Source organism: Fringilla coelebs (assembly GCF_963513975.1).
Source record: "Fringilla coelebs genome assembly, chromosome: 11".
In the NCBI taxonomy this organism is placed as follows: Eukaryota; Metazoa; Chordata; class Aves; order Passeriformes; family Fringillidae; genus Fringilla; species Fringilla coelebs.
Window position 1 is genome coordinate 5,529,928 of NC_140037.1, and position 13,463 is coordinate 5,543,390.

At 65.6% G+C, this 13,463-nt stretch overlaps 1 protein-coding gene across 6 annotated transcripts; it reads right to left on the minus strand.

The window, feature by feature from the left end:
- Positions 1–5,403: 5,403 nt before the first annotated feature.
- On the minus strand, positions 5,404–10,864 carry KLF8 (KLF transcription factor 8). Of its 6 annotated transcripts, none has more exons than XM_084213296.1 (5): positions 10,785–10,864; positions 7,333–7,879; positions 6,610–6,736; positions 6,370–6,503; positions 5,404–6,209 (listed from the first exon to the last, which is right to left on the minus strand). In XM_084213296.1, exons 1-5 carry the CDS (start codon positions 10,809–10,811, stop codon positions 6,028–6,030), a joined length of 1,017 nt encoding a protein of 338 aa, XP_084069422.1. In that variant the 5' UTR covers positions 10,812–10,864; the 3' UTR covers positions 5,404–6,027. The 6 variants fall into 6 exon arrangements, with proteins under 6 accessions (XP_084069422.1, XP_084069421.1, XP_084069423.1 ...); XM_084213295.1 differs by having other exon boundaries at positions 6,370–6,506; XM_084213297.1 differs by lacking the exon at positions 10,785–10,864 and adding an exon at positions 8,722–8,798 and having other exon boundaries at positions 6,370–6,506.
- Positions 10,865–13,463: the final 2,599 nt, after the last annotated feature.

Below are 13,463 nucleotides of genomic sequence, written 5' to 3' on the forward strand. Positions count from 1 at the left end.
GGGGCTGAGCATCCCAGAGAGCAGAGCTTGTGAGCCCTTGGGACAGCAAGCACAGGAACAGCTCAGGCCTTGCAGGGTTTTGTTTTCCAGGGAAGCTCTGCTGCTGCTGGAAGTCTCACCAGGGCTCCCAAGGGGTGCCAGGGACAGGGGGATGTGTCACCAGCCCTGCAGGACCACATGGGGAAAGGAGGAAATTTGTAGTGAGGGTGCCCAGAGCAGCTGTGGCTGCCCCTGGATCCCCGGCAGTGCCCAAGGCCAGGCTGGACGTTGGGGTTTGGAGCAGCCTGGGACAGTGGAAGGCATCCCTGCCATGGCAGGGCTGAGATGGGATGGCCTTTAAGGTCCTTTCAGCCCAAACCATTCCATGATTCCATTATAAAAGCCAAAAGTGTCCCCTTTCTCTCCATCCCATGCACAGCCGAGTGAATCCCAGGAGCAGGGCTCACTGCAGGCTGCTCCTGGTCCATCCCTGCGAGGCGGAGCTGCCCCTCCTTGCAGGGATGGGCCAAACCCAGGCAGGGCCCTTATCTGCCCCGGGAGAACGGCCTTGGGTCCCTCTCTGCCACCGGCACTTTGCCCGGGGGGCGCCGCCGGTCCCGTTGTGTCCCCACGTGTCACCCGCGATGGCGCAGAGATAAGGGCGGCTCCCCGTGACCCGGCCACCAACGCGCTCCCCTGCCGACCTTCCTCACGTTTTCCTCCCTCCTCGCACGCAGAATTCCCTTCTGAAAAGCCGACACCGAGAGGCTGGAGGGGGTTTGGGAAGGGAGCTCCTGTGCAGGGAGGGCTGGAGGGGCCACACGGAGCTGAAAGGGGGTCCCAACCCAGGGGCTGGGGCTGCTGGGGGTCACTGGGGGAGAACTGGGGAGCCAGCCCCGGATCCTGGGTCCTGGCACTCCAGGCCCATAGGAATGGAGAGGAAGGACAGCCAGGTCCTCCTCTCACAAGGGAGCAGGAGGCAGGTGAAGCCCCGGATTACAGAGACTTGAGCTAAGAGGCAAGAAAGGCACCGAATTTTGAGGAAACCTGGATCAGGCTGGGAAGCAACCCTCAGCTCCCACTCCCCAAATGACCCCGGGCACAGGCTGAGGCAGCCCCAGCCTGCCCCCAGCATCCCCACAGCCATCCTCACACCTCACCACTGGGCTGACTCCCCAAGGGACCCCCAAGAGCCCCCCCTCAGGTCCCAGCCAGGAGGGGGGGCCGGGGAAGGGCTCAGGCCCTGCCTGGGGGTCCCTGGCCCTGTTTGCCTCCTGCAGCAGCTCTTCCCTCCCTGCTGCCCCCCCGAACCCCCCAGGCACCCCGGAGCACTCACCTCTCTCGGGGCCGTGGTGGACATCCCCAGCCCGCTCTGGCTCTGCCTCCCTGGGCCGAGGCCACCCCGGGCTTGTGCCGGGAGCTGCTCGGGCTCCTGTGGCCCGGCCCCGCTCGCCTGTCCCCACGCCCGGCACACAAAGGTCTGCAAAGCTGCCGGAGCAGCCCCGCGCCTCCCCCGCTCCCCCACCGAAACCCAAAACCACCTATTTTTGTCTTTTCCTTTCTCCTCCTCGGGAGGTTTCCAGCCATCAAATGCTTCCCGGGAGCCCTTCAAAGGAAAAGCGGCCGCCCCGTCCCATCCACTTGCTAAACCAGTCTGAGCAGTGCCGGGCGGGAGGGCGGAGAGGCCCCGGCACCCCCGACAGGGACAGGTACAGGGAACCGCGGGGATCCCAGAGCCAGGGCACCGCCACCCCACTGCCCCCGGGACACGGGGGGGCCACCAGCCGGCAGGACCCCCCAGAGGGCTGCAGGACCCCTCCCAGTCACTGCTCCTTCAGCAGGGAAGCAGTTTGGGGATTGCTAAATTCTTCTGCCAGCCGTGGAGAAGTGCAGGCAGGTGATGAGGAAAGAGCCCAGAGGAGATGGGGAGGCGCCCAGTACCCCCAGTCAGGCAGTGGGGGAGCACTGGGAGGCAGTGAGATGGACCAGCAGCTCCAGGCGTTCCTGGGAGAGGAGGAGGGAGGTGAGGAAGCAGAAGGGCCTGAGGCTGAGCTGAGTTTCCAGGACAAAAATTCAGGGTTGGAGGAAGGGGGTGGTATTGGCCTTTTTTTTCCCCCCAAAACCCAGCCTTGGACCTTTGCCAAGCCTGCAAAACAACCGGGAGGGTTTTCTGGGCTCCCACCAAGCACAACCCCAGGCACTAGAGAATTCCCAGGGCACGTGGAGCTGGATGTGCCCCTCATGCCACAGGCTCTGGCAGCCACTGCCACAGGGGTTTTGCTGAAGCTCAGGGACCACCTGTGCCCAGAACGGGGGGGGCACAGCCCTCCCTGGGGATCACCCTGCCCTTGGCACGTGCTGCAGGACTGACCCAGGTGACAGGGATGGGGCAGGTCAAGGTGAGAGCCGGGGGGACCGTGGCTGCGGAAAGGGCTCAGACAGCTCCAGAACAGCACAGGGAGCAGCTGGTGGCCCCAGGCTGAGCTTAAGTGGGCCCGGGGACGTGGGTGGGGATCTCAAGCCGGGCTGCTCAGAGCAATTAAAAGCCCTCAGGGCCTCACCCAGGAGAGGCGGCTGGGAGGAAGCGCAGCCTGGACCCCCGGGATGGCAGGGCCAGCTCCTGGGGAGGGGCTGGCACCGGCTCCTGTGTGGCAGGACCTCGGCATCTTCTCCAGCCGCAGGCGATGCCCACACACCGCTGTCCCTTTGTCACGGGCGTTTGGCCCGTGTGTGACCCCCAGACCCGTGCAGCATCTCCCGAGACCTGGGGGCCGTCCCCCCATTCCCCCTGCCCAGCCCAGCTGTGCCAGCAGTCCCTGCCCAGGCACTCGAGCGGAGGAGCTGCAGTCCGAGCAGCGGAAGGGTTTGATGCCCCCGTGCTTGCAGAACTCCGAGGTGCAGCCTTCCCACGGGCTTTGTTACGGCTCCTCACCCGTGCCGCGGAAGCACCGGGGGATCAGCGGTGCCACGGCGGCCCCCACGCGCTCGGGGAAGCTCCCGCAGAACGGGAATCCCTCGGCTCCTCCTCCGGCCGGCGCTCAGCGCGGGCCGCTGGCGCCACCGGGTGCCCGAGCGCCGGCACCGGGTCCCAGCAGCGGGCCCGGCCGGGTTTGGGGTGCGAGCAGCGCCCACCGGGACCCGCCCCAGCAGCCCCCAGGCACTGCCGGGGTCCCAGCCGCACACACGGACTGCGGGGCGCTGGGGGTGCTCAGGAGGGGGGGCGCCCCATGCCCAACCTGGGCAATGAAGGACAGGAGGGTCCCCCGAGCATGGCTTTGCCTGGCAGCACCCCAAAAAGGGGAAGCACAGAGCCTAAGTGCCCCAAAGTGCCACCCTGAACCTAACATAGGGTGACAGCACCGCCAAAGAGCGCCCTGTCCGCATAAAGGGCATCTCCCGAAGGCCCCTCTGTGCCCCCAAGGGAAACCCTGACACACACTGCCAGCACCCTGTGCCCCCCAAGGGACCTCCAGTCTCTGGCTGGGGGTGCCAGCACCCCCAGGGACACCCCCGAGGGTGCCCACAGGTAGGTGCAGGGGAGCCCCGGGGCTCCCGGGGCAGTGCCGGGGCTGACGAGGAGCCGGTTCGGGCAGGGGGTCGCCGTGGCAGCCTCACGCCGGGAGCCCCACGCGTGTCCCGGGACCCAGCGCGGGGTGCGGTGGGGTTGGGGGTCCCTCTTGTCCCTCAGTTGTCCCTCGGTCCCGCTGGCCGTGCCGCGGGTGGGGCCGGGCTGGGCCCTTTAAGAAGCTCCACCCTCGGCCGAGCCCAGGCGGCGCCACGGGGCTCTTCAAAAGGTGACAGAATTCCCAAATCCTCTAAAAGTAGGATTTTTTTCATTTCTGTAAGAAGTACTTTTATCTATTCTTTGTAATTTTTCTCTCTAGAATAGGACATCTTTCATGCAAAATCCCCAAAAAGCTTCAATTGAAGAATTTAGAGATTTTTTCCCTTAGTATTCCTTAGAGTCCTACATCTGGCTTGTTCATCAGGATGATGAAGAGAACTGGGATGGGGCTGGAGCCCTGTGGCACCCCAGTAATGACAGGTGCCAGGCTGGTGTCACCCCACTCTGTCATCTCTGTCATCCTCTGTGCCCAACCCAGGAGCCAGCTGCTCCCCATCCCATGTGTTTATCCAGCTGCAGCCTGGACATTTTGTCCAGAAGGACCCTGGCAGAGACAGGATCAAAAGCTTTGCTGGAGTCCAAACAGATTCCATCTCCTGACTTTCCTTGATCAGCCAGGTGGGATAGATACCCTGTTGTGGAAGGAAATCAGGCTGGACAAGCAGGATTTTCCCCTCGTGGAGCTATGACCAATGACTGTGTTGTTCTCCAGGGGTCTTCCAATACTTCCCAGAATCATCTTTTCCATGATTTTACTGGGCATTGAAGTGAGACTGACAGGCCTGTCAGTCCTCCTTCCTGCCCCTCTGGAAAATCAGGACAACAGTCTCCAGTTTCCAGCCAGCTGGGAACTCCTGGAGTCCCAAGACCATTCAAAATCATCAAGAGAGGCTTTGTGATGGAATCAGCAACTCTTGGAGGATTCTCAGATGAATCCCACCAGGTCCCAAAGGGATTTGGAGAGATCCAGCTGGAGCAGGAGATCCTGCACAAGTTCATTCAAGATCATTCCTGCAGTCCTGCTCGTCCAGCTCAGGGCACTGGGACCCCCTGGGTCCATCCTCTGGACACAGAATGCCTTGAAGAGCTCTGCCTTGTCCCTGTCCCCTGTGGGAGGTGACATCCTCACCACAACCAGGCCAATCCATGGTATTCCTACAGTGCCTCTTGCCATTAATAGGTTTGAACAAACATTCCCCACCTGGCAGCTTTCCAGCCACTCTGCCCAGGCCTGCAGGGTGGGATGGCTGTGGTCAGGGGCAGTGGGTCTGTGCCCAGCCAGACTCTCCCTCAGGCCGTGGGGGTCAGGGACCACCTCAGGCCAGGGACAAGCTCTGCCCATGGCACACCCTGGCTGGTGGATGGGAAGCTAAGGAAAAGCACTTTCCCAAGCAGCTGTGAGTTGTTTTCAGGGGCCACAGGTCCCTGAAGTGCCCCCCCAGCCCCCTCCTCACACCAGTTCCCCCATCTCCACACAGCCAGGGCAAAAGCACCAGTTCAGAGGGAGTCTAGGAACTCTCTGCAGGAACTGCCCTGAGCATGGGAGGTGTCATGGTCCCTAACACCCTTCCCACCACCCAACAGCTCAGAGCATCCAACCCCAAATCCTGACACACTCCCAGCAACCAGGGGGGTTGGCTGGGGGGATGAAGAAACACTCCTCCAAAACCATTATTAAAAAGCAAAGCGTGTGGCCACAGCCGCTGGTTTAACTTAGAAACACTTCAAGTGGCCCAGAGTCTTCCAAAAAACCCGAGAGCTGCTGGCCCTCATCCCCCCCACCCTGTCCCACCCCCTCATAGAATTCCATAAAAGAAAAGTTCCACATTCCACAAAGTTTCCCTTTGTGTGGTGGTGATGGTCTTGTTTGTGGGTCACTGTTGGGTTGTTTCCCCCTTTCTTGATTCTTCTTTTCCTCCTGGCTCTCTGCACACCCAGCACATCCCATGAAGCCCAGCATGTGCTGAGGGACACACAGAGAGGTGATGTCCCTTCTGCTGCTGGGACAGTCTGGGGATGGAGCAGGAATGGCCAACAGCTCCTCCACGGAACCCATCACCCCCTGCGCCCTGTCCTTGCCACGGCTCCCAGGCACTGGGAGGGACAGGGAGCACACGGGGGACAGCACCAGCCGGAGGCTGAAGAGCTGGAGGCAACTGCTGAGTGAATTCCAGGTGAGGAGTCAAGGAGCCTCCAGGCGAGGACAAACCCAGGAATAAAAACAGCTGGGGACAAGAGAGCAGGGGCAGCAGTCCAGAATCCATTGTTTGCCGTCCCGTGCCGTGCCGGCGGGGCTCCTGCAGCGGGCACGGCTCGGCCCCGGCGCTTCCGCAGTCCCCGCCCCGCCCCGCAGGAGCCGCGGGGTGTGGATGGATGGATGGAGGGAGGGAGGCGCTGCCGGCTCCCAGCGCGGCGGGCACCGCTCACATCATGACGTGCCGCCGGCGGTGCAGGGCCAGGTGGTCGGAGCGGGAGAAGCTGCGGTCGCAGTCCGAGCAGCGGAAGGGTTTGATGCCCGTGTGCTTGCGGAAGTGCCGGGTGAGCTCGTCCGAGCGGGCGAATTTCCAGGTGCAGCCTTCCCACGTGCATTTGTAGGGCTTCTCGCCTGTGCAGGGGAGCACAGAAGGGTCAGCGCCGCCACAACGGGCCCCCAAAGCCCTCACAGAAATTCCCAACGGGGAATCCCTCAGCACCTCCACCCAGCACTCCCAAAGGGCCACAGCACCATCCCACGGGGAATCCAGGGACACCAATCCCACCCCTACCTGTGTGTATCCTCCGGTGGGCTTTGAGGTGGGAGCTTTTGGTGTAGACCTTATTGCAGCCCTCGAAGTCGCACTGGTGGATGCGCCGCTTCTTCAGGTCCGGGGAATCGGCCCTGGACCCCCGCGCCGCCGGCCTGCTGGGAGCGGGGAGAGCTGGAGCCACGGCCCTGGAGCCCACGGAGCCCACGGGGGGGCTCAGGGGGATAAAGGGTGGGGAGGCACAGGCAGGAGGACACTCACTCTCTCTGCAGGTCCTGGAAAGGCGCTGGGCCGCTCTCAGAGGCGCTGTCCTCGCTGTCGCTGTTCATGTCCATGGGGTACACAGAGCCAGGGTCCATTTTCACTGGAGGTGTCCGGGAAAGGAAAGCTTTAGGGCACAAAGAGACAAGGGGTGAGCACAGAACAGAGACATCCCCAAAACACCTACCCCACATCAGTGTTCAGCCTTCCCCCTGCTCCTGCAGTGCTCCTGGCACTGCCTGTCCCTACAGAGAATCAAATCCAAGTGGGTAGATGGAGAACCCGCAAAGGGAGAAAACAACTTGGGGGCACCACTTTTGGCTGCCTGCTCCTGCCCAGAGCAGGGCAGATCCAGGTCCCCCACCCCGGATAAGGTGGGAAGCTGGGAATGTCCTGGGAAAGGGGATTGTGGGGGGCACAGGGAGCAGCTGAGCTGAAACCAGAGCTGCTGGCAGCAGGCAGCCAGTTGGAAGGGCAGGGCAGGCTGCCAGCAGCAGGATGGGTGGAGAACAGGCAGTGCCATGCCCTGTGTGTCCCTGCCCTCCCCATGTCCCCTGCGGGGCACAGGCTGGGGGCTGAGGAGCTTTGTATGAGAGTGGCACATGGTGGTGGCAGGGACACACCACAGTGAAAAATGAGATCCCCCTCGAGCGTTCACCTCCACGAGGCAGGACAGACACCCTCCACCCCCCAGATTCCAGCGTTCCCCCCAGGTGCCCTTACCAGAGCCAGCGTTCTTGCCGTCGCCCCCGATGAGGGGCACGGTAATGGCGGTGACGCCGTCCGTGGGCACGGTGGTGTAGACGACGGGAAGGGACTGCACCACCACGGGGATGGTCTGCAGGTTGCCCATCTTGCTGGGCAGGTTGACCGAGGGGATGGTGTGGATGACGTGCAGGATCTGCTGCCCGCCGCTGCCCTGCGTGGAGGCTAGGATGGAGCCGGGTGAGAGGACAGCCGGGATGGCCGAGGTGGAGCTGAGACCGGAGGGCGGGATGGACACGGTGCTGGAAGCGGGAAGCGGGGGAGCCACGAGCATGGGGGAAGACTGGACCGAGGTGGGAGGCGGTGGCGGCGGGGCCGAGGCCGGAGCCACCTTGGATTTATTGAGGGAGAGATCGACGGGCTCGGCCTGGGGCTGGCTGCAGTCGCTGGCTAGCAGCTCCTCGGGGGGCTCTGTCTTGATGTCGGCCAGCAGCACCGGGGGGTCGAGGGGGCCCTCAGCCAGCAGCGCCGACGAGCTCATGGCGGGCGTCGCCTTCCCCTGGCCCTGCAAGAGACCCGCAGTCCGTGAGGAGCCAGGGAAACTGAGGCACGGGGCGGGGGCGAAGGGGTTTTTTTAACGGGCTCTCACCAACCAACCGACCGGGGCGGCGCCTCGGGGCGGCTCCGGCGGGGCGTGGGGCCACCCGGGGGTCGCCGGGCCGGGCATGGCGGGGCCCGCCCGTGCCCTGAGGCGGGGCCGGGCCCGCCCGTCCCTCACGGACCCGCCCGGCCCCTCACGGCGGCGGCCGCGCGCGCCGAGGGCGGGAACCGCAGGCCCCGCCCCCCCGCCCGCGCCTTTGTGCCGACCCGGCCCCGCCCCCCGAAGGCGGGGCGTGGCGGGGGCGTGTCCCGCGCGCGGGGCGGTGGCGGCCCCGCCCCGCTCCTTCCCCCCTCGCCTTAAAGGGGCCGCGCCCCCCCGGGCCGCGCGCCCCCGCCCGGGGTCACTCACGCACTGACCCGCGGGGCTCCCACGCGTGTCCGCCGCGCTCGCAGCCTTCCCCCTCCGCCCGCAGCACCATCTCCCGGGCCGCGCCGGCCGAGGTGCGAACGGCCCCGCGGCTCCACCTGGGCTCGGCCGCGGGTGGAGCTTCTTAAAGGGCCCGGCCCGGCCCCCGCGGGAGGCACCGGGCACGGCCCCACCCGCGGCACGGCCGGCGCTGCGCCCCCGCGGGACCGCGACACGACCGAGGGAGGAGCGGGACCCCCAGCCCCACCGCACCCCGCGCTGGGTCCCGGGGCACGCGTGGGGACAAGCGGTTCGGTGGAACCCCCGGCCCAACGAGCTCCTGGTCACCCCCCGCGCTGCCCCGGGACCCTCCGGCGCTGCCCCGAGCCCCCCGCACGTACCTGCCCACGCAGGGACCGTCCCCGCCCGCGGAGCCCCCACGCACCGGCCTCGCGCGGCGGCCCCGCCCCGCCACACCCAGCGCCGCGCCCCGCGCACACGGCCCGGCCCCGCCCGGGGGGGGCGGCGGCTACAGCGCACCCCCGGCACCGGCACCGAGCCCAGACACCGGCACCGAGCCCCCCCGGCCCCGGCACAGGGTCCTCGGCACCGGCACCGAACCCTCCCGATACCGGCGCCGAGCCCCCGGCACCGAACCCTCCCGATACCGGCACCGAGCTCCCGGCGCCGGCACGGAGCCCCCGCTCACACACGGAGCCCCGAATTCACCGGCCCCATAAAACCGGGTCCCCCAAAGCACCTCCACACTCAGGGCTGGGATCCCCCGCGAACCCCCCACCCAGCCAGGGACCCCCAAACAGACGCACAGAGCCACGGAACCCCCAAATAAAGCCCCCCTCGAATCACCCCCGGATACAGCCAGGAGCCCCCCAGCACACCCCAAAAACAGCCAGAGACATCCCCTCCCCCCCCCTCCAGAACCCACCTGTTCACCTGGGGACCCCCCCCCCCAACGCACACAGCCCCCTCCAAACACACGGTACACCCCCAAATACCCCCAAAGAGAGACAGACCCCCCCAGTACCCCCATATTGGGGCGAACCCTCCAACACAAACACTCAGCCACGGACCCCACCAAACACCCCATAACCAGCCAAGGACCCCCAAAACACCCCCCTTGCATGCTCACAAACTACCAGCACCCCCAAAAAAACCTCCACTCTCAGGTAGGGACCCCACAGATCCCCCCAAATTCAGGGACCCCCAAAACATCCCCCAACAAGGAGAGACACCCGTCAACCACCCCACGCTCAGTCAGGGACCCCCTCCAACACATCCCCAGCTCCTCAAAGCACCCCCTCCAGCCAGACCCCCCCAAAAACACACCAGGGGACACCCCCAGACAGACACCAACTGCCCCCCGCACCTGGGGACCTCAGTGTCCCCCCAGAGCCCCCCAGGGCCGGCCCCTCGCACCCGGCGGGTCCCCACAAACAGGTTCAGTGAGGGGGGGTGCAAAAGAGACACCCTGGGGGACCCTCCCTTACCCAAATTTGGGGGTCCATTGCACCCCAAAGCCCCGCAGGTGTAGGGGGTGCGGGACGGGGCAGCTAAGGGGGCGGGGGTGCTCGTTGCCCCCCAAATTCCAACACTGCTGCACCCCCCCCCCCCTTTATGGGTGAACTGAATTCCTCCGTCCTCAGCCCGGTGCACCCCAAACCCAGCCAGGGCTGTGGGGCGGGGGCTCGAGGGGCCCCCCCTCAAACCCACATATCTGGGGGTGCTGTGCACCCCTCCCAACACTTTTATGTCCTCCACAGCCCGGCAATAATTAATGCTCCCCGTTTTTAGCCCTAAAGAGCTTAAGGAGGCATTTCGGGTGACCTTGGGCGGGGGGGGGAGCGTGGGAAAACGCCTTGCACAGCCCCCCCCCACCGCTTTGTCCCCTTCGTGTCCCCACCCCCTCCCCCCGCCGCGTGTCCCCCACCCGTGGGCGTGGGGGGGTCACACCCCGCCGCCGCCGCCGCCACACCCCCCCGTGGAATTTCCTCCGCGCTCCACCCTCCGCCGGCGGCCGCCGGGGACACGGCGGGGGGGCACGGAGGGAACACAGAGGGGGGACCCCGTGGGGGGGGGGGGGGCGGGGGGCACGGGGGGGCTGGAGCGCAAACGCGGCCTGGCCCTTTAAGAGCAAAGGGCGTGGGAGGGGGAGGGAAGGGCGGGGCCGCCGCCCGGTGTGACCTCCCAGCCGCGGGGGGGCGCCCTGCCCGGAAGCGCGCGCCGTGCATGGGGGGGGGGACACCCCACGCGCGACCCCCGCGTGAGGGGGCGAGGGGGGAGGGGAGGTCTGGGGGGCGCGGGGGGCGGGGCCCTCCCCCTCCATCCCTCCCTTCCCTCCTTCCCTCCCCTCTCCCCCCTTCCCCCGCCCGACCCCGCGCTCCCATCCCCCCCCCGGCCCCCTCAGGCCCCCACGCGCGCCCCCCGCGCCCCCGGCCCCACGCACCGCACCCCGCGCCTCCTCCGAGCGCATCCCCGGCCGCCGCCGCCGCCGCTGCCCCCGGGGCGGTGCCGGGTGGGGCGGGGTGGGGCCCCCACGGGCGGGGAGGGGCCGCGTGGGGCGGAGCTCCCCTCCCCCACCCTCTTTTTTTTGGGGTGGGGGTGCCCCGCCCTTGAGATGACATCATCGGTAGCCAATGGGCGGCTCCCCTCGCATCCGGCGTTGCCATGGGAACGCGCAGGATTTGGGGGAGGGGGGGTGGACCCCAAGTTGTTCCCACCCCCCCGCACGGAGTGCACCCCAAAATCGGGGGGGGCGGTGCTGGAGGGCTCAGCACGGGGGAGCTCGTGGCAGCGATGAGGGGGAGCAGAGACCCCCTCCCACCCCGGGGGTCCTGGGGATCTCCTGCACCTCCAAACACAGGCGTTGGGAGCACCCCGCAATCCGAGCACCCACGGGTGCCCGGGGGGCACTGCCTGCACTGCCCCCAGTCCCTGCCTCCCGAGCGCCCCCACCACACAGGTGAGCCCCCCAGGTATGTGGGGTACCCCCTCAGCACCCCAGGGCGGCAGGGTCCTGGCAGAGCTGGGGGAGCCTCTCCAGGGGGCTGCAGCCGTGGGGGGGTCTGGGGGCCCCCTGGCCCCTTCCTGGGGGGGGTCTGGGGGTCTCGGGGAGCCCCTGGCCTGGGGTGGAACTGCCAGTGGGAATCCACCCCCACTCTCCCTGAACCCCACTGGTTTTCCAGCCCTCGACCCAAGGGACCTGGCTTCCCCAGCGCTGTGTCCCCAGCGGCCTCGGGTGTCCCCAACCTTGGGATGTCCCCAGATCCCCACCCTGCCCTGAGTTTGCCACGGACAGGCCCAGGCTGGGTTAGTCACTCCATGGCCCCCAAATGCAGGACCCCCACCCCCAGCCCTCACCCAGCTCATCCCCAGGGATGGGAAATCCTGCGGATGGGGACTCAGCCAGGTGTCCCCTACCGTCGATGTCCCTGCCAGGGGTGGCTCCAGGAGTAGGTCATGGCCACCAAGGCGGTGACCTTGGCACACACAGAGCTCATCCAGGGTGAGGAGGGGACCCCCGTGACCCCCACTCCTGCCAAGCCACCGCACCATACACAGCCAGCACCGAACTGACTCGTTTTTGCAAACCCCTTTCCCTCCTCAGGAAGCACCAGGGAGGCCGAGGACAGGCTCAGGTAGGGACCCTCCCTCGGCCAATCTCCCCTGGGGAGCTTTTGGGGGCCTGCACCCAAAGCACCCCCACCCCAATGTCACCGAGCTGAAGGACCAGCAGCAGGCACAGGGGACCTCCCAAAAAGCGCAGAAGAAAGGGGAGAGCAGGGCAGGGGTTCCCCTCTCCTGCTCCCCAAGGATGGATTTGGGCAGGAGGGGCTGGAGCCCAGGCAGGGAACGGGGCAGAGGCTCCTCACGAGGTGCCCACAATGCACAATTCAGCAGTGACAGCTCAGGGTGACTTTGGACAATCTGTGGATGGGTTGGAGGCGCTGGTTACAGCTGGAGAGCGGAGTGTGGCCACCACAGCCCCATGTCCACCCCCCCCAGCAGTTCCTGGGGACAATTCTGTGCCACCAAGGAGGAAAAACAAGTGGAAGCATTCCCAGGGAGACCCTCAGGAATTGTTGACCCTACACAGCTCACCCTGGGGGAAACAGCGTGGGGCTGACCCCACTGGAGACACCCATGCTCCAAAGCAAGAAAGAAATGGTCAAAAAATCTGGAAGTAGCTCCAGGATAGCCCCAGGGAGCACAGCCTGTCCCAGGGAACTCACCCCGGGCCCCAGAGCAGCTCCCAGGGAAAGGAACTGGGCCAAGGGGGGATTTATTCAGGATCTCAGTGACACATGGCATCAAGTTTCTCCTCATTACAAGGTCAAGTGCTGAAGGAAAAGGCTGGATCACCGCCACCTCATCCAGGTTTGGGATGTTTGTGTGAGAAACATCTGGAACAGGCATCAATTTTTTGTTTTTTTCCTGAGTGCAGGAGCTGCCAGAGAAAGTGGGAAGAGTTTTCCCACCAAAAGGTGGGATGAGGGTGATGAGCCTGATCTCCCAATCTCCCTGCTTGGATTGGAAGGAGCCAGAGCAGCTAACAACCCCTGGCTCCCAAAAAGGCCTGGGATCTGCTTTGGGAAGGGACAAAGGACACACCTCAGTGCCACGGGAGCGGGCAGGGCAGCTGCCCTGACACAGCCACCCGTGTTTGTCACAGGCTGGCACTCGATGAGCACAGTGGCACCTCAGCCACAGCAAAAGGACCAGGCTGATTCCCACAGAGTCCCCAGATCCGTGCACTTCAGGAAAAGGGATTTGAAGTGGGAGAACAGCAGAACTTTACTCCAACCCCACTGGGTCACACTCCCAGGAGCTCCAGCCCGGCCAGGATTTGGCTCCTGACAGCTCTGGCCCCTTGTCCCTCACAGCTCTTTGTCACCTGCCCCCCACTCCACACTCCCCTTTGACATCATCCCACTTCCATGTGCTGCTGTGGTTCATTCCCTAAGGAAACCCAGCGGCAACTCCTGTCACCATGGCAATGAGCAGCATTCCCACCGTCCCTCCTTCCCGGCACAGCAGCTCCCAGCAGGGGCCCAAAGCTCCTGGAACCGCGGCCTCTCCTGCTCTCCTGAAGCCCTTCCCAGGAGGATGGGATATTCCAGAGGCT